General features: G+C 59.6%; 3 protein-coding genes across 4 annotated transcripts; all 3 read right to left on the reverse strand.

Moving 5' to 3' along the window:
• Window positions 1–346: 346 nt before the first annotated feature.
• CCDC106 (coiled-coil domain containing 106) lies at window positions 347–5,876 on the reverse strand. 2 transcript variants are annotated; one of them, XM_070387148.1, is made up of 6 exons: window positions 3,975–5,876; window positions 3,227–3,293; window positions 3,004–3,111; window positions 2,739–2,915; window positions 1,535–1,747; window positions 347–1,163 (listed from the first exon to the last, which is right to left on the reverse strand). In XM_070387148.1, exons 2-6 carry the CDS (start codon window positions 3,246–3,248, stop codon window positions 847–849), a joined length of 837 nt encoding a protein of 278 aa, XP_070243249.1. In that variant the 5' UTR covers window positions 3,249–3,293; window positions 3,975–5,876; the 3' UTR covers window positions 347–846. The 2 variants fall into 2 exon arrangements, with proteins under 2 accessions (XP_070243249.1, XP_070243248.1); XM_070387147.1 differs by having other exon boundaries at window positions 3,870–5,876.
• On the reverse strand, window positions 2,893–7,306 carry ZNF581 (zinc finger protein 581). Its single transcript, XM_070387155.1, has 5 exons — window positions 7,108–7,306; window positions 5,887–6,525; window positions 3,227–3,293; window positions 3,004–3,111; window positions 2,893–2,931 (listed from the first exon to the last, which is right to left on the reverse strand). Exon 2 carries the CDS (start codon window positions 6,504–6,506, stop codon window positions 5,910–5,912), a length of 597 nt encoding a protein of 198 aa, XP_070243256.1. The 5' UTR covers window positions 6,507–6,525; window positions 7,108–7,306; the 3' UTR covers window positions 2,893–2,931; window positions 3,004–3,111; window positions 3,227–3,293; window positions 5,887–5,909.
• Window positions 7,307–7,409: 103 nt separating this feature from the next.
• ZNF580 (zinc finger protein 580) lies at window positions 7,410–10,019 on the reverse strand. The gene is made up of 2 exons (XM_070387146.1): window positions 9,455–10,019; window positions 7,410–8,123 (listed from the first exon to the last, which is right to left on the reverse strand). Exons 1-2 carry the CDS (start codon window positions 9,860–9,862, stop codon window positions 7,593–7,595), a joined length of 939 nt encoding a protein of 312 aa, XP_070243247.1. The 5' UTR covers window positions 9,863–10,019; the 3' UTR covers window positions 7,410–7,592.
• Window positions 10,020–21,617: the final 11,598 nt, after the last annotated feature.

A 21,617-nucleotide genomic window follows, 5' to 3' on the forward strand; every position in this document is an offset into this window, starting at 1 on the left:
CGCGATACCGCCTCCTAACGGAGTCGTCAGCTCGGAGGTTTCCGGCTGCCCGGGCCGGCCACCTCCGTTGGAGGTCATGGAGTCCCTCCTCCTGCCGCCGCGCCTCTGGTCCCAGTAGCCCAGCGGGTAGTGCTCACGCACTTTCCCTGGAGTGCTGCCCCGCCCCCGAGTTCCCCAGGGCACAGCTGCCTCCCCTCCCACCCCTGCCTTGCGGGGGGCTAATTACACCCTGTCTCGCCCAGTTCCCCGGCTCCGCCTGACGGTCCGCGCTCCGAATCCTCCAGAGCCCCCGTCACCGTCTCCGCGGCAACGGCCACCCCCTGCCCAGGAAAAGGCCGGGGCCTAGTTTATTCCAAATTTTATCATCTTTTTAATTTAAATTATCTTAATAGCTCTGTCTCACGTGGACTCGGGCGGTCTCGGAAGGCGGGTGGGAAGCTCGCTGCGGGGCTGGGGTGCGGACGGGGTATGTACAGTGGCCTCGCCCCGCAGGGTCCCGCAGCTTCCCAGGAGGGAGGGCCCAGCGAGGGCAGGATGGTGCCGCTCAGATGCGGGGGTGCCAGTGGTCAGGGAAGACAGAACCGGGCCCTGGATGGTGGTTCTCTTGGAAGCGGGACTAGGCGAGGACCGCCCCCAACCCAGGGAAGGCGGAGGGCAGGGTGGACTCTAGGGCTGTGAGAGGCCCAGGGGACAGACCTATATACAGGGGGCCTGGGGAGGGGGTGGCGGTCCGAGCGGAAACGAGCCGCCCTCGTGGGGGCCCACCGCCCGTGCACACGCGGGCCCCGAGCGCCGGGCGAGGGAAGCAGGAGCTGGAGGGCGGGCGCCAGGCCAGGTGGGGTGGGATCACCGCTTGAAGCGGTACGTGATGGGAAGCAGCAGCTTGCTCTTCTTGAGGGCCTGCACCTTCTTGAGGGTCTCCTCGTCCAGGGCCAGGAAGCAGCGGCGCGAGTACTCGAGCAGGCGCTCCTTGGAGGGGTCGAACTCGCCCACCTCGGCCAGCTTCTCCGGGGCCACGATGAGCAGCTCCGCGATGGGCGTGGTCAGCGCCACCGTGTTGCGGTCCACTCGGTGGTGCTCGAAGGCCCGAGACATGCTCTTCAACTTCTGGAAGGTGCCCAGGATCTTCTTGTAGCGGCAGAGGACCCCATCTGCGTCCTTCACTGCAAGCCGAGGGCAGGGGAGAGAGTTGGGGGTACAGAGACGGGGCGGGGGGAGTGGGAGGCAGAAAGGGGAAGCAGGAATCCCAGGAGGCTAGCTGTGAGTTACAGAAGATGGGAGAAGGGGAGACAAGCAGGCCCGGGGAGGGCTCGAGTGCGGGGAAGGGCTGCGTTCCTCCCAGTCCTCCTGGGCTACTGCCGCCTCCCCTGGAGCCTGAGGCTCAGGAGGGTGGGCCGTAACTCCAGGACTATAAACCAGGACCACCCACGGAGGCCCAGTCAGTCAACCAGGTCTGATCTGGTCTGTTTGCCGATGGAGGGGCGGGGAGAGGGAAGCTCACACAGACCCCCAGCCCCGCGCGTCCCCCACTCACCCCGCTGCCTCTCCCGGGCCTTGGGCTTCCCGAAGCGCCGCCGGCCTGGGCCTCCTTTCTGCTTCTGCCTCTTCCTCTCCACGGTGCTGCCTTCTTCAGATGCTCCGCTGAGGGAGGAGGCAGCTGACTCGGGGTCTGAGGCCTCGCCCCCGGTCCCCCCTCGGCCGTCCCCCTCGGCCCGCCGAGGCCCGGGCTTCCCCCGGCAGTGGTCGTCTGGAGAGAGGCGGGAAGACACGCACACGCATGAACTGCGGGAACAGGACAGCGAGGGGCGGGTGGCAGGTCACAGAGTCCCCAGGAAAGGGGGTCTCCCAGGAGGAAGTGCAGCACAGACGCCCAGCTGAACACAGTACACTAGGCCGGGATTTGGGGGTCCTGGGTGGGGCGTGGCCTGAGGATGCTCAGACTTGGTGCAAGAGGTCTGGGGGAGGGGCCCAGTGGACCAGGCCAGTACCACGGGGACCTCAGGAGAGAGTGATTTTGTGGGGTTCTCACAGTGGAGGAGGTTTCTGGGGACCCAGTGAGGCCTCCAGAAAAGTGGAGGCAGGCAAGGCCTCGCTGAGGGTGTGGGGTTCATACCCCAAAAGAAATAGTCTCTGGGTCTAGTTACCTGGGAAGGGCATGCCCCCGCCCTTACCCAGACCAGGAAGCTGCCCAGGTTCTGATGCAGGCCCTCCCTCTTGACAGCGGGTTCGGAGCCCGGTGCTGGTCTTCCCACGAAGAAAGTCCAGGGGCCCCTGCCCCTGACCATCCTGTGTGGGTTTCCCCAGCATCCGGAACGGATGGTGGTAGGCCCCAGCAACCCAGGCTAGAGGTGGCGCCAGAGCACAGGGGTCCCCAATGAGGTAGGTGTTGAGAAAAACCGCAGGGCCCTCGCCCTAACTCTCAGATGACTTCCCAGAGAGGGAAGCTTTCGAGGGAGCCAGCCAGGGGTTGACCACCAGTGAGGGAGAGGAGAGACTGGATCCTCCAGGCCACTGCTAAAGATGCAGGGCAGGAAAGCCCCCGTGGGGAGGGGTCGGGGCAGTGCTCAGGACCCAGACAAGCAGGCCATAGTCCCGCCCATCAGCAGAAGAATTCAAGCAGGAAGGAGGCTGGGCTTGGAGCCCACGGAGAGCCACCAAAGGAGTGTGAATGCAAGAGCATTCACATGTCCCTGAGAAGGGTGGAGCTGGGCCCCCTGGGGAGGGGGGGACACCCTCACCTGCGTCCAGGCGGGCAGAGGAAATGAACTTGTCCAGCTGGCACCGCAGGAAGTCCCGCTCCTCCTCCAGGTCCTCAATGCGCTTCTGCAGCCAGGAGTTCCTCTCCAGGGCCAGGTGCAGCTGGGCCCGGACGCCGTTCATCAGGGCCGCTGTAGGGGAGGCAGCCTCCGACGGCTCTAGGGGCGGTCGGCCCTGGTCACACCCCAGGACTCAGTGACCCTGGCTGAACCCCCTCGGGACTCAGTCCCCCTCCAGTCCACTCACCCTCGAAGTTCCCCCTAGAGGGGCTCAGGCTGTAAAAGATCTGCGGGTCCAGGTGGGGCGTCTCATCGAAGGGGATGGAAATCTCCAAGGCCTCGCTGTCCTTCTTCACTGGAGAAGAGAGCCTAAGCTCACCCAAGGGAGGTCCTGGGGCCTCGGACCAGACCCCAGCCAGGGAGGAAAGGGCAGGGACCGGGGTGGGTGGAGCAGGGCCCGGGTTCCTCACCTGGCCTCCTCCGGCTGTTCATGGTGCGGCCTTCAGCAGACCCCGGCAGCTGAGCGCCTCAGGGCCACTGGACAAAAAGGGCAGCCACAGATGGAGGAACACAGACGGGCTTCTAGGGGGCATTCCGGGGGACCTGGGGCTCTCGACGTGGGGAGGGCTGTTTGAAGGCCGGGACTCGTGGGTTTGACGGAGGCGGGCAGACTGAGGACACCTGGGGTTACAAACTCCCAGGCTCTAGGGAGTGGGGAGCTGGAGGAAGGAGGACCAGTGGGGCCGACGGAGCAGGGTTCTCCTGGTCGAAGTAGGCCAACAGGGTCTCGACACAGGTCACTGGCCTAGGAGAGTGCCCCAACTTCCAGGCGCTGGGTGGAGACCCCAACCACGGGCGGGCCTCCCCGCCCACGGGTAACCCCCCAGGCTCGTGCGGGCGAGCACCGGCCTGTCGCCCGCGGGGGGCTGGGCGCGCGCGACGCGGGAGAAGGTCACGCGTGGGGATGCGCCGCCCCCGCCCTTTGTCCCGCGGGCGGGAGGGCGGGCGGCGGCGAGTGGTCCCCGCGGGGAATAAGCCTGGCCGCAGGTGCGGACGCGGCCACCACCCCCCAGTGCCCGGGGCCGGGCTGTCCGGGGCCCCCCGCTCACCCACCCGCGCGCGGAATCCGGCCCGGGGACCGACGGCGGCGGCGCCCATGCCCGGCGCCGGGGAGCGTCTGCAAAGTGTGACAGGGAGCGAAAGGAAGCGACCACCCACCCGCGGGCGGGGCGGAGGCGGCGGTGAGTCTCGGAGACGGGCGACGAAGAGAGCCGGCAGCCGGGGCCTCCCGGTGCGCAGGTGGCCTGCCTCCTCTCGGAGTCCCGGGTCCCCGTTAAGCCGGCCGTTTGCGGCGGAGACTCGGGCCGCACTTGCGCGATGGCCCCTTGCAGCACTCCCCCCCGCCCTCGGCGAAGCCTGGTCAGGGAACGTCACGAAATTCCTAATTCCTGGAGAGCTGGCGGCGCCCGGGGTCACCCGAATGGGTGAGGAGGCGCCGGGTCGGGTTTGGGAGAGGCAGGGAGACGTAGGGAACAGCCGGGAAGGTTGAGGATCCCCTTAAGAGAGATGCTGAGAACTGGCCGGAGTGGACCCCCGCGACCCGTTCCTGTATCTCCCCTGGGCTGAGCACGCAGGACCCCAGGCTTCCCGGGGCCCTTAGAGTAGTGAGTTACCTCTCCCCGAAAATAAAGGCCTAAAAACCAGTCCCTGCCCACGTGTTATTAAGAGCTGGCTTTGCAACTTTCGGGACCTAGATCCCAGTCCTGGCCGCTCCTTCGCAGCCTCGGTTTTCTCACCTGTAAAGTGGGGCGATTATAATCCCTTTTAGGTCTGTTGTGGGGATAAAATGATACGACGCTCAGCCCAGCGCCTGGCCGGGGCCAGAACTCAAGCTCGGGACCCTATGAATGTTATCTGGAGTCAGATTATGGGATGCTCCCTCTCTAGGGAGTAGAGACAACTGGTTTTCTCCTCCACCCAACAAGAGGTTGGAAGAGATGAGGCCCCGCACAGTGCCTGACACAACTCCGACACGCAAAGAAAACTCGGTGAGAGGACAGGTGTTTATTCGGCTTCTGCCCCAGGGCCACCTGCCTCTCCTCCCTCTCTCCGGTAGCTTCCGTGCTCCAGAATTCCTACCGGCCCTTAAGAGAGCAGTGCTTTTTAACCCTACATTTGGAGAGTCGAACCGTCTTGGCCACACGCCCCTCACTTCACTACCGGTGTCAAAACGTGCAGGGGGAGGCACCTGCCCTAGTTCGGTGTCTTTCAAACTACATATTCATGCGCAGAAAATTTAATATGGTAGAATGAAATTTGTAACAGCAGATATGAAATAGATGGAAAAAAAATATGAGAGGCCTGCACGCAGAAGTAACTATTGTTAAACCTTTGTTTTGCATGTATTTTGTGTACCTGTATACCGGATTGCCGTATAAAATGTGTTTCTTACAATGGGTCGTGGTTTTTAGAAAGATTAAAAACATTCTGCCTCAATGACACAGGTGGTCAGGAGCCAAGCTCGGATGAGCCCCATCACAGGCCAACCTTCCCGTTCCCCAGCCAGGTGGGCCAGGCACTTGCAAAGTCTCCCTGCCAGGCAGTGGGCAGAGATAGTCTCCCAGAACCGACCTCGGGTGCTGAAAGTGGACCACGTGTTTACTGAGTGAGTGTCCAGTCTCCACCTCTGGCTGGGGAGTGGGAGGCAAGTCTGGGGCCCTTTCCCCCAGCATTGCACGTTGTGGGGGAAGGGGGGCGGGTCTCAGGAAGACAGTGCAGATTCCTGATGGCCCCCAGGCACAGTTTTCAGGCCCGAGATCGGTAACACATGGCACTCTTGCGCCCCATCGGGCCCAGACTAACCCGGCCCAACCCCGGCAGTCAGGGATCAGTCGTGGAATCGCTGGTGTCTCTGAGGTTAGAGGGTTCCATTCAGGAAACGTGGGGTGTTGCTCTCATCCTATCTCCCAAACACCCGGAGATGACTGCAGGACTTCTCCTTAAGGCCGAGATCAGCCTCCCCACAGCTGTGGGTCTGTTTGTGTCCAGGGCCCCCTGGTGCTCGCCGGCTGTCTGAGGACAACAGGTGTCCATGTGCACCGCCCCCCCCCCCCCGAGAATCCCGCGGTACCTGGGGGGGCCCCGCAGCCTGGCTCAGGGGTGCTTCCACCGCGTGTGCTTCTGCAGGGTGTTCTGCTCCATGAACCGGCGCGGGCAGTGCGGGCACTGGTAAGGGCGCTCCCCGGAGTGGACCCGGCTGTGCTGGGCCAACTCGCCCGCCTCTCGGAAGCGGCGAGGGCAGAGCGGGCAGCCGTGGGGCCGCCCGCCGCCTGCCCGGTGAATGGAGTGGTGGCGCGCCAGATGGCTGGCCCGCTTGAATGCCTTCCCGCAGGTGTCGCACTCGAAGGGCTTCACCTCCGAGTGGGTGATGCTGTGTCGCTGCAGGTAGGACATGTACTCGAAGACCCGGGAGCACACGGGGCAGCTGTAGCATTTTTTCTGGGCCGACGCCCCATCGGGCCCGGACTCCCTCTGCGACTCCTCGTCCACCAGCACGGTGTACGGGACGCCCTGGGTGTCTATGAGCAGGTAGTGGTTGGGCCTGGAAGAAGAGGGCGAGGTCTGGGGACATCCTGTGGAGCAGGAAGGTCCGGGCTCTGGGGACCCGCCTGTCCGAGGGGGAGGGGCCTGCATGGCCTCAGCGGAGGGAAACGCCGGGGGCCGGGGGCCGGGGGCCGGCAGCACCAGCATCCGGAGGGGTGGCTGAGGCCTGGGGGGTGGGAGACAGGACGAGGAGGTCACGCGGAGGCGGGAAGCTCGGCCCCACGAGCTCCGTCCTTCCCGCTCTGCGTGCCCTGCTCCGGACCGCTCTGCAGCGCTACCCTGACTCCGTGACCCTCTGAGGTTCCCAGGCGCCCCCTCCTCGAGACACCTCTCCGTTCCTTCCCACCGCCGACCGCAGGCGCGGGATGTCTTTGTGGCTGTCTGCCCCCTGTGTGCCCTCCCTCAGCTCACAAGTCGCCCGGAGGCCCCACCCATCAGGCCTCCAGGCCGCTGACCCGGCCGTGGGGGTCAGTGCCCGCCCCGGGCGCCCCCTCGGCCTGTGCCCGAGCCCTCTCGGGTGGGCGGCCGCGTCGCGAGCCCTGTGTCCTCCCCCGCCCCGGGGCCCCTGTGCGTTCCGTCCGGGGCACGCCCACCCGCCCCCACTCCCGGCAGCCTGCCCGCGCTCCGCAGGCCTCTGCCCCGGCCTCTCCACGAGCCCCGCCCCGCCCCGCGCTCGGGGGCCCGCGCGCCCGGCCCCGCCCCGCCCCACGGCCCGTTTCAGCTCCCGCCCGCCTCCCGGCCCCCGTACCCGGTGCAGCAGCTTCTCGGATCCGGGTGGATCCTGATCGGCTCCGGGCTCCCCGCGTGGGTGCAGACGGCGGCAGGCCGGAGCGCTCGGGGCGTCCCCCGGGAGCTGGCGGCGCCTAGGAGGGGCGGAGAGGACCGGGGGACGGAGGAGAGGGTCCAGGGCAAAGCGGTGGGGGCGGGGCGCCCGGGCAACCAGGAAACGGCTCCGGCCGGAAACGCGCGCCGGGACGGTGGTTCCCACGTGCTCACGGTCTGGCTTCACCACCCGCGCCCGCCCCAGCGCCGCAAATAAGAGCCCTGAAGCGAAGTGCGGAATGTTTATTAAGAGAGGGTGAGGGTGGCGGGTGCGAGGGGAGACGCAGGAGCGAACCAGGCTGCAGATGCAGCCTTTCGTCGACCCTCCCGCGCAGACAGCAGGTGTTCACCACGCGGGAGCGGCACCTGGGGCGCCGGGCGCGAGGAGGGGAGCCAGGGCCGCCCGCCGGCTCAGTGCAGCCGCACGTGCTGCGCCAGCTCCGCGGCGTCCTGGAAGCGGCGCGGGCAGAGCGGGCAGGCGTGCGGCGGCCCGGCACGGGCGCGGTGCGTGGCGCGGTGCCTCGACAGGTGGCTGGAGCGCTTGAAGGCCTTGCCGCAGGCGCCGCACGTGAAGGGCTTGAGGTCCGAGTGCGACACACGGTGGCTCTGCAGCCGCAGGGGGCTGGCGAAGACGCGGGCGCACTCGGGGCAGCTGTAGCCCTTGCGCGGCCCGGGCTCTCCAGGCGGCGCTTCGCGCGGGGTTGGGCCGCGCGGCTCCTCTTCCAGCGGCGCCGTGTACGTGTAGGGGACCCCGTTGGCGTCGATGAGCAGGTGGCGGCCCAGCCGCGGGGGCCGGGGCCCCGCCGCCGAGGACGCAGTGGAGGCAGGGCCCTCCGCCGGGGGGAAAGGGGGCGCCTTGGGGGGCGGCGGGTCCATGGCCTCGGGAGAGGAGGCCCGAGGGTGGGGGGGCCGCGGCGGCAACAGCAGCATCCGGAGCGGCAGCTGGGAGCGGCGGAGGGGAGACAGGTCAACAGAGCCGCTGCCCGGGGACAGTGTCCCCGCCGTCTCAGCGCTCGCGGCCCTCTGTCCCACTGACCTCCTCCCTGACGGGAAAGGGGGCTGCCTCCAGGCCGAGTCGCTCGGCCGCACCAGGCAGCCTCGACGGCTTCTCCGGCTAAGCTCAGCAGCTCAGAGACTCCACCTGCCTTTCCTCGCGAGTCCTCCTCTCCTCCCCCAGGGGACCCGAGGGCATCACCCGGCCTCTTCCCTCCTCCTCCTCCTCCTCGCCTTCCTTCTGCTTCCCGCCTCCCTCACTCCTCGACAGCCAATCAAATCCCAAGCCTATTTTGTCTTTTACATCTTCACGGCTTCTTCCGAGTCTCGCCAGGAGTCTTGCCTCCAGAATTTGTCTAACGTGTCGCTTCCTCGGCCACAACTTAGGATGCATCCTCTCCCCACCCCTCACCCCACCCCCAGGACCACCGCAGAGGCCTCTCTTTGGCCTCCAGACCTCCTAGACCTCCATGCCCACTAGTTCCCTGGAAGGCCTCCCAAACCTGGATACGTCTATGGCTGCTCTTAATTTCCTCCCAAGGTACGTCCCCAGAGTCCCACTAATCCAGTTCCCCACTTTTCCACCCGGAGCTCCTCTAAGTTGTTCCTCCACTTGGCACCTTAAGGATTCAACATACTCCTCCATCACCTAGGGGCTTCCCTGATGGCTCAGACGGTAAAGAATCCGCCTGCAACGTGGGGGACCTGGTTTCGATCCCTGGGGTGGGAAGATCCCCTGGAGGAGGGATCGGCTACCCACTCCAGTATTCTGGCCTGGAGAATCCTATGGACAGCGGAGCCTGGCAGGCTACAGTCCCTGGGGTCGCACAGAGTCGGAGACGACTCAGCGACTTTCACTCCATCATCTAACCTCCGAATTTCAGGTACGCATCGCTAGGACACCTCAACTGCCAGCCTTCTGCGCAGGCGTCGCCTTGTGAACTTTCACACCTGCTACATCCCCACCTCCCCCGTTCCCGGGGGTCCTTCTCTGGCCCGACCCCTACCCATAGGCCGTGACATCGTTCCGACCCTCTCCATAGCTGTCGGAGCCCCCCTCCCAAGCACCTCCCTTTCGCGGGATGCAGCACGTTTACTTCCCCATCCCTCCCCGCGCTGTGCCCGGCTCAGCGCCGCCACCCCGCCGCCCCGCTCAGCTTCCCGCGCTCCCCCAGGACCCGCGTTGCCCCTGCCGCTCCGTCCCCGCCGTGGTCGGCCCCACCCCCATCCCGGTCACGGCCGACCCGGCGCGGCTCCTCCCTCCATCCCGACCCCTGTACCCGGTGCAGCGGCCTCTCGGGTCCGGAGCAGCGGGCCGAGGTCCCGTGCGGCCCGGGCTTCCCCTCGCGAGGGCCGGCGGCGGCGGGGCCGAAGCTTCGGGGAGCTCCGGGCCGGCGGCGCCGGGAACGCAGGCGCGGGGGGCGCGGGGGCGCGAGGGGCGGCGGCGTCCCTGGGAAACGGCGCCGGCCGGAAGCGCGCGCTGCAGCGAAGGTTCCGCCGCTCTTGAGCTTCTGGGGGTCGGGAGCGGGGAGGGGGGCCAGAGCGCGGGAACCGCAGCAACCGCCCGCGCCGGGAACTGCTCGGGGCCTGGAACCAAGGTCGGAGGGTAAACGAAGGTGGGCGGGGCTGCGTCTGCCCGAAGTCCCGCCGGAGCGGGGTCGCCCAGGCCGTCCCCTCGCCCCGGCCATCCCGCCTGCGTCCGCTGCCCGGCGAGGCCGAGGGCGGGAGGACCGACATTTCTGCCCGCGGGGCTGATGCAGGTCCCAGGTCCAGAGGCCAGCCTGGGCGCCAACGTGTCCCCGCCGGGATCCTCCCGCCCACAAAGTGAGGAAACCGAGGCCCAGAGAAGCCCAAAGCCTGCCAGATGGGCAGATGGGGAGGGGTGGGCTTGTTATATCGGGGGAGCCGAGGACCAGAGCCCCCAGATGCGGAGGGGTGGGCTTCTCATTGGGTGGGTTGGGGCGGGGGACGGGGGGGGGGTGGTCCAAAGGACCAGAGTCCCGAGATGGGGAGATGGGGGGGGGCGCTTCTCATGGGGGGATGGGGAAGGGGACAGAGGACCGGAGAGAACCAGAGTCCCCAGGTGGGGAGATTAGGATTGGGGGGGGGGGGGTGCCGATGACCAGAGGGTGGCAGGGCATCCAGGCCGGCCCGGGACCTAGAGCGGGGGTCGGCTCCGGGCAGCCAGGTGGCCGCAGCGCTGCAAGGCGGGCGCAGGCGGAGCACGCGAGGAGTTGGAACCCGGAGAGCAGCGCTGGGAGCCGCGCGCAAGGCCCCACTCCGCGCGCCCGCAGCTCGTCCTCCGGTTGCGCGATGATCCGGGAGCGAACGCCACGCGCCGCCGGCACCAGAGCTGCGTGGGGCCAGCGTGGTAGCTGGGGGCACAGAGCGGAGAGAACCGGCACTAAGCTCACGCCCCGACCAAGGACCCGGCTTGGGCCAGAGCTCCCTCTGAGAGAACTGCCAACAAGAACTTTCTGCAGTGATGGAAAAAATCCTCTGACCTGCTCTTTGTGCAGGGGAACTGCCGCATATCTGAAAGGTGGCTCGTGGTTGAGGACCTGACTTTAAAACGTTTCTTTCTCTTTTTTAAATAAATAGGTGGCTAGTGGCTACCCACCTTGAGGTACAGCTCCTTAACCACACTCAGCCAGTTGCAAACCGGAGACCCGCGGGCCACAGAGGGTTCAGTTATATTTGGCTTGGATCGCAAATATGTTTTACTGGGCAATAATCTAAATGCCTACCGACCCGGGGAGTTCCTCTTTCAGTATCCTATCATTTTGCCTTTTCATTCTGTTCATGGGGTTCTCAAGGCAAGAATACTGAAGTGGTTTCCCATTCCCTTTTGAAAGGGATGGGAATACCATACCACCTGACCTGCCTTTTGAGAAACCCATATGCAGGTCAGGAAGCAACAGTTAGAACTGGACATGGAACAACAGACTGGTTCCAAATAGGAAAAGGAGTACATCAAGGCTGTATATTGTCACCTGCTTATTTAACTTCTATGCAGAGTACATCATGAGAAACGCTGGGCTGGAAGAAGCACAAGCTGGAATCAAGATTGCCGGGAGAAATATCAATAACCTCAGATATGCAGATAACACCACCCTTATGGCAGAAAGTGAAGAGGAACTAAAAAACCTCTTGATGAAAGAGTGAAAAAGTTGGCTTAAAGCTTAACATTTAGAAAACTAAGATCATGGGATCTAGCCCCATCACTTCATGGGAAATAGATGGGGAAACAGTGGAAACAGTGTCAGACTTTATTTTGGGGGGCTCCAAAATCACTGCAGATGGTGCCGCAGCCATAAGACGCTTACTCCTTGGAAGGAAAGTTATGACCAACCTAGATAGCATATTCAAAAGCAGAGACATTACTTTGCCAACAAAGGTCCATCTAGTCAAGGCTATGGTTTTTCCAGTGGTCATGTATGGATGTGAGAGTTGGACTGTGAAGAAAGCTGAGCACCAAAGAATTGATGCTTTTGAACTGTGGTGTTGGAGAAGACTCTTTGAGAGTCCCTTGGACTGAAAGGAGATCCAACCAGTCCATTCTGAAGGAGATCAGCCCTGGGTCTTCTTTGGAAGGAATGATGCTAAAGCTGAAGCTCCAGTACTTTGGCCACCTCATGTGAAGAGTTGACTCCTTGGAAAAGACTCTGATGCTGGGAGGGATTGGGGGCAGGAGGAGAAGGGGAGGACAGAGGATGAGATGGCTGGATGGCATCACCGACTCGATGGACGTGAGTCTGAGTGAACTCTGGGAGTTGGTGATGGACAGGGAGGCCTTGCATGCTGCAATTCATGGGGTTGCAAAGAGACAGACATGACTGAGTGACTGAACTGAACTGAATCTAAATGCCAGAAAATGCACACACAAATCCCCAGAAATAGAAAAAAGTCTCTAGGTGGGGCAACAGTAAGCTGGAACTGATGAAACATTCTTCAGAAAACCTTCAAGAAACCTGCAAGTGACCAAACAATTGTGGTATCAGGCTAAAGATCCTCCCCTGCAGCCATGTTTAAAATAGAGGAGACATGGAAGCAGCCTAAAGGCCCATCAACAAATGAATGGATCAAGATGTCATTCACAGATACAATGGAATATTACTCCACCAGCAAAAGAACAAAATCATGTCTTTTGCAGCAATATGGATGGCCCTAGAGATTGTCATACTGAGTGGTCAGGAAAACTGAAACATTGTATGACATCCCTTATATGCAGAATCTTAAATGATAGTGATGAACTTACGTACAAGACAGAAGCAGACTCACAGGGACTTCCCTGGTGGTCCAGTGACAGACTCCACACTCCCAACGCGGAGGCCGGGGTTCAATCCCTGGCCAGGGAGCTAGATCCCACATGCAACAATTAAAACTTGATGCAACCCCAAAAAATAAACAAACAGACTCACCAACTTAAAAGAAGGCTCTTAGGTTCTGGAAGTGGGAGAGGATGGGGAGGGAAGGATAGTGAGTTTAGGATGGACATGTTCACACTGCTATATTTCAAATGGATAACCAACAAGGGCCTACTGTATGGCATCACTATATCTTACGTGATTTGGAGAATAACTTTGGTGTTTGTCTTAATTTTTTATTCAATAAAAGTTTTATTAGAAAAACAAAGATCCTCCAGAATTGTACAGTCCTGAAGGGCAACCACTGGCCACCACGTGGCTCTAGAGCACTTGGCACGTGTCCAGGCTGACCTGAGGTGGGCTGCCATGCAGACACCCCTCAGATTCTGAAGACTGAGTACAAAGAGTGTAAAGTACATCGTGAATGATGTCTGTGTGGATTCCACTGAGAAAGGATACTCTGGGTAAACTGAGTGGGTTAAGTATTAAATGAGTCCTTAAAATTATTTCAGCTGTTCCTTTTCACTTTTTAAAGTGTGGCTCCCTACTGTACATCGTTGGTCCTACAAGTTCTTCCTCCTCTAGTTTCATGGCAGGTGGTAGGGAAAATGGATGGAAACTGGTGGATTGAGAGAGTGTGCCCAGCAGTGGCACCCCACTCCAGTACTGTTGCCTGGAAAATCCCATGGATGGAGGAGCCTGGTAGGCTGCAGTCCACAGGGTCGCACAGTTGGATACGACTGAAGCGACTTAGCAGTGGCAGCAGCAGACCGGCTTAAGGGGCCAACACCCCTCTGTCTACACCAGGCATCTCAGCTTTGGCGCTGCTGACCTCTGGGGGCTGGGCCATTCTTTGCTGTGGAGCTGTCCTGCACACTATGGGAGGTTGACCAGCATCTGTGGTGCCACCCTTCAGATGCCGGAAGCACCGTCAGCCCCGCCCCCACCCAAACCTCACACCCGGCTGTGACAACAGGTCTGGCCAAATGTCCCTGGAGGGAACAACACAGATCCTGGGCTACAGAGACACCCCCGTGAATCTCTCCCCTGGATCCCTTTCTTAAGTTTCAGATCCAGAAAACTAGCTTTGTAGGTGAGAACCACACCCATCTCGAAATAGTAACAATGACTACCATTTATTGGGCCTTTCCTATGGTGCCCTTGGACTCCAAGGAGATCCAACCAGTCCATCCTAAAGGAAATCAACCCTGAATATTCATTGGAAGGACTGATGCCGAAGCTGAAGCTCCAATACTTTGACCACCCAATAAGAACTGACTCCCTGGAAAACACACTGATGCTGGGAAAGACTGAGGGCAGGAGGACAAGGGGACGACAGAGGATGAGATGGTTGGACAGCATCACAGACTCAATGGACATGAGTTTGAACAAACTCTGGGAGATGGTGATGGACAGGGAGATCTGGCATGCTGCAGTCCATGGGGTCGCAGAGTCGGACAGGACTGAACAGCAGGGTGCCAGTGGTTGTGGTCGTTAGATGCACCAAGTCCTCAGAGCAGACCCAGACGGGAAGTGTCTTGAGGATCCCAACCTTATAGATGAAACAGAAGCTCAGAGACGTCACGTGATGGGCCGGAAGCCATGCATCCTCAGGTGGGGGAGCCAGGATGGCACTGCCTCTACCTGACCCAAGTCAGAGGTCATGGCCACTGTCTGCGGGCACCTCGGGCTTGTCCCCAGCCCACTGCTGCCATGGTAACAGCCTCCCCTCCCACCCCTGTGCCTCCTCTGGCCCCCTCTCCCTATGGCAACACTGAAGCAATTTTGTAAACCCACCAAAACATGTCACTCCCTAACCCCAAACCCTTCTTGCTGCACTTTAGACTAAACCCCAGAAGCGCCCCAGCCCTGTGTGGACTGGCCCCTAGCACCATGGTGCCCCCTTGCCAACCTCTCCCACCTCCTGGGCCTTGTATGTGCTGTTCCTCCCTCTGTAATGTTCCTCCCAACCCCTTACAAGGATGCATCCTTTCTGGCCAGGTGGGAACTCAAGTAACCCTTCATCACTGGAGCGCTGCAGGTGATATCAGAGCCAAGGAGGGGAGGGGAAGCCCCCCTCTGCCCCTCGGGCCATCTCCTCTGCATCTCGATTTATGGTCAGTGAGGGTCTTGCTCCTTAACGGATTTGCTATTTTCCTGCCTGCCTTTCCTGCTCTGTCCTGGGCAAGTCTATCCTCAGACTCTAGAAAAGGTCTGGGGAGCCAGGAGCAGCTGAATTCAATACTGGTTAAATGATTGAATGAATGGAATTCAGTCACCCTGCCCGAAGGTAAAGCTCATCTCCCCCACCCAAACAAAATGCCCTGCTTCTCTCCTGGGACAGGGTCACGGTAACACCCTACATCCACCCATAGGTCCCCATCCCACCCCACCCCCATTCCCCAAAGCCGGGCAGGCACCGAGTGCTCCCTCCCTCCTCCTCCACCCCCCAAGCTCCAGCTCTGGCTCCTTCCTCCCACCTGGGCCCTTGCACCAGCCTTCTCCCTGGTACCCTGGCCCCCAGAACTCCTCCCACCCTGGCCCGATACTCATCTCACAGCTGCCTCACATGCACATCCCCTGTGACCCTCAGGACCAAGTCCCCAAGTTCCTCCGCCTGGGATCTGAGGACCTTCTTGAGGTGGCCCAGCCACATGTGGCATCACCCAGCTCCGACCCAACTGAGGGACCTACTCCTAGGACAGCACTCCAGCCTACAATCCACACCCACAAAGGAAAGGTTCCCACCTTGGTTGGGTTCCAGCCCTACCACTGCAATTTAAAAAGGACTCAAACTAACGAACGTTTATTTTCATCTGCCTCGGCAGGCACCGTGAGTTACTAGAAAGAAGTGATGAAGGTAACGCCCTGGCAGTCCAGTGCTTAGGACTCCTGGCTTTCACTGCCAAGGGCGCAGGTTCCATCCCTGGTTGGGAACTAATACTAAGATCCGCCAAGGCGCTACTAAGACTCCGCGAGTTGTTCTGCTCGGTCAAAGGGAAAAAAGAAAAGTTATGCCACACTGTGTGCTACCTTCATATTAGGTGAGTTTGCAGCTCACCTGATAAGGACGCTTCATTCTGTCCCATCTCACAGAAACTGAGTCCAGGATGGGTGGTGATCGATCCCAGGCTATGAAGAGAGACTGTGGGAGAGTCAGGGGTCCAACAAGAGACTCCTGCTTCTCCCCGCTGGCCAGGATAGCTGGAGGTCACAAGTAATTTCAGGAGGAGGAAACTGGCCCAGCGAGGCAGCCTCAGATCACAGGGCAAGTAAGCAGGGGGCCCAGACCCTGCACTCTACCCTCTGTACCAGAAACGGGAGCCTCTACGGGGCCCCTGCGGTCCCTCCACCGTCCAGGAAATCCCTTCCAGCCGAGCGGTCCTGGACGTGCTGGGCCAGCCGCCGGGCCTCCTGAGAACACAAGAGCACAGCGGGCAGGTGTATGAAGCGACGCCTCCGAATCCTCGCTGGCGTGCTTGAAGACCTCCGAGCGGGAAGTGCGGTGGCTCCGGCGATGCGGGGAGCTCCCGGGGAGGGACGGGGACAGGAGGAGCGCCTGGGCTCCGGCCACACCGGGCCAACACCATCCCCGGCGGTGAGCGGGTGACGGGCCTCCCGAGGTGGGCAGGGTCCATCCTAGGGAAGGAGGGCCCATGGCCCCCGAAGAGGCTCGGGGTCGAGGAGCCCTCTGAGAGCCTGAGGGGCGGACAAACGCAGGATCCTCTAAATTAGCTCTTTCCACGGAACCCACCAGCTCCGAGTCGTTCCGCCCCGCGTGCCTGCGTCTGAGCGGGCGCCCCAGCGGACGCACCGCGCCGCTCGGGCCTCTCCGGCCGTGCGGAGCTCAGGCCCTGCCTCCCGGCGCCGGCTGGCGGTGCGGGAGCCTCTCGGGTCCGAGCGCGGCGGGAAATGGCCCGAGACGCGGCCCCGGGACGTCTGTCCGCGGCGCGGTGGAGATGGACTCTAAGAGCCCGAAGCCCTCTTCCGGCTCCCATTGCGGCCGGGCGGGGCCCGAGGCATCCGTCCCGGCGGGAAACAAACACCCGCGAACCACAGTTCCGGGTGCCTGCGCGCCTCACCTCTGCCATCGGAGGGTTGAAAAAAAGAAAATACCCAGCCAGTATAAAGTCACTATTCGGAGACGCGGCAGATGCGGAGGGAGGGAAGACAAAAGAGATAGCTTTTGTCCGAAAAGTGACTTGCCTTTAAAAGTCACTTTATCAACAAAAATAAAAATAAAAAATAAAAGTCACTTTATCGTTCTAGGCTGGAGAAGGAACCAGTCATTCTACAATAGGAAAAAGTGTTGTTAGTCGCTCAGTCGTGTCCAACTCTTTATGACCCCATGGACTGCAGTCCGTCGGGCTCCTCTGTCCATGGGGATTCTCCAGACAAGAAAACTGGAGTGGGTTGCCATTTCCCAGTCCTGGAGACCTTCCTGACCCAGGGATCTCCTGCATTGCAGGCAGATTCTTTGCCATCTGAGCCAAGGAGACCAGAAATCGCCCTGGGAGGTGAATGCATCTTTCATGATACTGTCTCCTGCTTCCCCTGCCACCCACGGACTCGCAGCACACCCGAAGGCTGAAGATCATTCAGTGTTAGAAAGACTCAGCACAGAAAAGGATGCTGCCTTGTCCTTCAGAGATGCCAGGGCCTAGCTCTGCAACTGACAGCCCTCGAGCTGGATGCTGGCGGCCTGGGGCAGGATTCCCAGGACGTGGCCCCCTAAAGGCATGCCTGTTGTGCCCTTCCCTCCCTATGCATCCACCATGGGCTTCCCTGATGGCTCAGCTGGTAAAGAATCCGCCTGCAATTCGGGAGACAAGTATTCAATCCCTCGGTTGGGAAGATCCCTTGGCGATGGGAACAGCTACCCACTCCAGTATTCTGGCCTGGAGAATCCCATGAACTACAGTCCATACGGTCGCAAAGAGTCAGACACGCCTGAGAGACTTTCACTGTATCTTTCCCTTTTTGTGCCCACATTAGCAGGAGACCCAGTCTGCCCTGATACACCAGGGCGTGCTGACCGGCTCCCTGGTAAGGCTGACCTGCCAGGAGCAGCAGGAGCAGCGGCAGGAAGCTCGGTGGGTGAGACGGGGCGGGCAGAGACAGCGGGGTCCTTTGCAGGCCTTGCCACAAGCTTCACAAATGAAGCACAGGACGTCCGGACGGGCGAGGGCGTGGGCCTTGAGACAGGCCGCGTTCCTGGAAGCCGGCGGGCAGCTGGGACAGCCGCGCGCTGGGTGGGGCCGTGTTACTGGGCTTCCCCACTCACGGCGTCTGTGCCCGTCCAGTCAGTGAGCAGGGATTGATAAGGACAGAGCGAAGGGGCAAAGCAGACGGTTAAATACCCTTGGAGTATCTTTCTCTCCAGCTCCAAGGTCTCTTCCTTTCATGCAGGTCCTGCGACACCAATTAAGTGTTTCCACTGCCCCCCACCCCCACCATCCCCACCGCGGCCGCCAATGAAGCCTCTCACCTCCAGAGTCTGTATTCGGTCGATCCCATCACCTCCCCACCGTCTCTTTCCAAAGCCACCTCCCCGCTCCCCGCCCCAAGACCTGCCTGGTTTCCGCCTCTTCTCTGTTCCCAAGAGGCTCGGCACAAACCATAGACAGAGGTTTCTGGAGGGCTACAGTCCATGGGGTCACAAAGAGTCGGACATGACTCAGCAACTAAGCACAGCACATCACTAGCACAGCAGCAGCTGCAAGCACCATGTCCCCTCAGTGGGTCAGCAGGTCCGGTCTTGGTGACCTGGTCTCGTGCTCCAGGGCCCTTACTCCGGGCGTGACCCTTCTGTTCGTCCGTTATGAGGAATGGCCTCCCGAAAGCCCGATCCCGGAGTGCAGGAGGCGAAAACATTAACCCCCTACCCGGGAGCCCTAAGTGGGGACACACGGGCTCCGACCACCGAGCAGAGGGGCGGGGTGGGGGGAGGGGGGGGTCACGAAAAGCCTTCCGCCCGGAAACATACCCCTCAAAGGAATGGTTCCAAGGACCTTTAGTTCCGTTGGCTTGAAGCGGAGTTATTTTGTTCAACACATATCTGTTGTATATTGTTCAACACAAATGGCTCTTAGATACCAGCTTATGGGGGTAAAAGCGTGAGCCAACCAGACCTAGGTAGTCCCCGCCTTCCTCTACCTTGAGGCGACACATGTTATCTGCATTGGACACCTGCTGCAACAAGGAACTCTCCTAAGCCTCCTGGGGGCGACAGAGACCAAAATATTGACATCTTCCCAGGAACCCGAGCACCTAGGAGAAGCAGGTAGGGATGACAATCAAGAGACAAATTCAACAACGACGAGTCAGCATCACTAAAGAATCGGATATATGCCGAAAAGAGACCTTGAACAAGAAGGTGTCAGATTCAGTCCTAGCATTTTACAGATGAGGGAACTGACGCGCAAGTTTAAGTGAGAGGCTGATGGTCCCACAGCAAGTGGGTGCCGGAGCCAGGGTTACATCCTAAATCCGGGAGGTCTTTACACTTTCTCATCCCCAGACCGTCATTTTCGGGAACGTGTCCTATGGTTCCTGAGAGTTAGAGGGGTGCAGCTGAAAGATGGTTAGGGAAAGAGCTGTCCGAATGTGACACAGCCCTCAAGGCTGGCTGTGGGTGCTGGCCAGGAAAAACCAGAAGGCTGGGCTTTCTAGCTCCTACCCACACAGAGCGCTGGGAATTCACAAACGGCCGCCTTCTTGCCTCAGTACCCACTGTCTTGAAAGAGTGGGCATTCCATGTTTCCTGGCAAAGATCAGATTGTAATGAGGAGCTTAGAAACAGCAGGATTCCAATTCTCGTTTCAAATCAATCAGACCTCAAATTTCTCCAGGCCAACCTCCCCACCCCTCCGCTCTCCAGGCTGCTTGGCTTATGGGATCTTAGTTGTCCAACACCAGGGATTGAACCCAGATCCACTGCAGTGAAAGCACCAAGTCCTAATTACTGAACCGCCAGGGAACTCCTGTCTCTAGGCAAATCTGAAAAGCATGTGATGACTCAGTTTCCTCATCTGTCATGCACTGTTAGACACTCTTTGCTTTTCCTTTTAATCTTACTTTTCTATATTCAGATGTAGATTAAGAAGAAATTTTCAGATGTTGATGTATGGGGAAGTCCTTCTGGCTGATACATGGTCTGTCTTGAACTTTATGCTGACCAGAACAGCCTGTTTTATGGCCTGTCAAGCATACATTGTCTTCGTACATCTTCTATAACCAGTAAAGAATGTAAGTAAAATAAAAATGGAGTCACTGTGGCTTAGGCATCAAAAATGGAGCTGGAGGATTTCCCTGGTGGCACAGTCAATAGGAACCCACCTGCCAATGTAGGAGACACAGGTTCGACCCCTGGTCCAGAAAGAGCCTAAATGCCAAGGAGCAGTTAAGCTTGTGCGCCGAAACTAATGAGCTCATGCGCTGCAACTCCTGAAGCTGGAGCACCTAGAGCCCGTGCTCCACAAGAAGAGAAGCCACGGCAATGAGAGGTCCCACACTTCAACAAAGAGTAGCCCCTGCTTGCTGCAACTGGAGAAAGCCTGTGCAGCAAGAAGAACTCAGTGCAGCCAAAAAATACATATTTTTTTGTTAATGGAGCTGGGTAGTCATTGTAGACGTGGTCTCAGATGCACTGTTCCATTACTGAGAACTTGAATTTTCTGAACTGTATCAGACTCAAGGCCAGCACCTGCCATTCTCAAAACAGTATCTGCTAGCAGCTGCCACCTTAGACCTTAACCTGGACTAATCCTGTTTCAAGTGCTCAATACCGATGCATGGCTGGTGGCCTCCATATTGGAGACACTAATCTACGGGAGGCCAACTAACAAACAGGCAACTACAAAGTAGGGTCACAAGTGCGGTGATGAGGCATTCCAGGGGGTCAGAAGGGGCACATGACCCAACTGGGGTGGGGAGGGGTGCAGAATTAGAAAGTTTTCCTGGAGGAAACATCTGAGCTCAGATGTGGACAAAAGAGTTAGCCCGCCTTTGGGAATCGTGAATGCAGTTACAAGTGCAGTGAAGTGGAGGCAAAGGCCAGGACCGCAAACAGCCTAAAGAACCATTCTTCTTTCAGGGTGATGAAACATCCCTGGTGGCTCAGTTGTAAAGAACCTGCCTGTCAATGCAAGAGATGCAGGTTTGATTCCTGGGTTGGCAAGATCTCCTGAAGAAGGGAATGACTTCTCCAGAAATCTTGGCTGGAGAATCCCATGGACAGAGGAGTCTGGCAATCTACAGTCCATGGAGTCACAAAGAGTTGGACACATTTAAGAACCACAGCTACCCACTTCAGTATTCTTGAGCTTTCCTGGTGATTCAGACAGTAAAGAATCTGCCTGCAACACAGGAGACCTGAGTTCGATCTCTGGGTTGGGAAGATCCCCGGAGGAGGGGATGGCAACCCACTGCAGTATTCTTGCCTGAAGAATCCCCATAGACAGAGGTTTCTGGTGGTCTACATGACTCAGCAACTAAGCACAGCACATCACAAGCACAGCAGCAGCTTCGAGCATCATGTGCACAGCCAGGGACAATGCTAGCTGAGACATCAACAGGGACCAGCTTGAAGAACTTGGAGTTCGTGTCGCAGGCATCGGGGCGAGCTGGGAGTTAATGAGGGAACTGTCATATGAGGGCTTTACAAGCATTCCAGTAAAACCGGTAGCCTGAAGGAGTGCCTCAGTCAGCCTGGGATCTGGAACTAGGCAGGAGTCAGAGGTTGCTTTCTGGAGGAATTAAGGCCTGATGAAATGGCCAGGATCCCCCAGGAAAGGTTATTCTGGGTAGTGAGAAGAGTCCAAGACCTGGCACCTGGAGCAATGAAAGCATGAGGGTTTCACTGGGGGTTATGACATGCTGTGTTTGAAAGATGCACAAAGGGGTGAGAGGAGGTCAGCGAGCTTGGCGGGAACTTCGTTATGAAGGCCTTCCAACGCAGGGCAAAAGGAGTTGAGATTTCTGTCTTGAGTCAAGAGGGAGTGCAGAAGGATTTTGAGCTAGGAAAGGATGAGAGTTTAGAAAGGTCTCTCTGCCTATGTTGTCGGGCTAGAGAGTG

This window comes from Bos mutus, chromosome 18, assembly GCF_027580195.1.
Source record: "Bos mutus isolate GX-2022 chromosome 18, NWIPB_WYAK_1.1, whole genome shotgun sequence".
Lineage (NCBI taxonomy): Eukaryota > Metazoa > Chordata > Mammalia > Artiodactyla > Bovidae > Bos > Bos mutus.

Excerpts from the sequence above, each read along its gene's own strand:
- ZNF580 (XM_070387146.1), bottom strand. The coding sequence starts at position 9,862 with ATGGCCGGGGCGAGGGGACGGCCTGGGCGACCCCGCTCCGGCGGGACT. Across the intron at positions 8,124-9,454 it reads CCGAGAGGCCGCTGCACCGG|CTGCCGCTCCGGATGCTGCT; the intron begins GTACAGGGGTCG and ends CGCCGCTCCCAG.
- ZNF581 (XM_070387155.1), bottom strand. The coding sequence starts at position 6,506 with ATGCTGGTGCTGCCGGCCCCCGGCCCCCGGCCCCCGGCGTTTCCCTCC.
- CCDC106 (XM_070387148.1), bottom strand. The coding sequence starts at position 3,248 with ATGAACAGCCGGAGGAGGCCAG. Across the intron at positions 3,112-3,226 it reads GAACAGCCGGAGGAGGCCAG|TGAAGAAGGACAGCGAGGCC; the intron begins GTGAGGAACCCG and ends TCTCTTCTCCAG. Across the intron at positions 2,916-3,003 it reads CTCTAGGGGGAACTTCGAGG|AGCCGTCGGAGGCTGCCTCC; the intron begins GTGAGTGGACTG and ends GACCGCCCCTAG.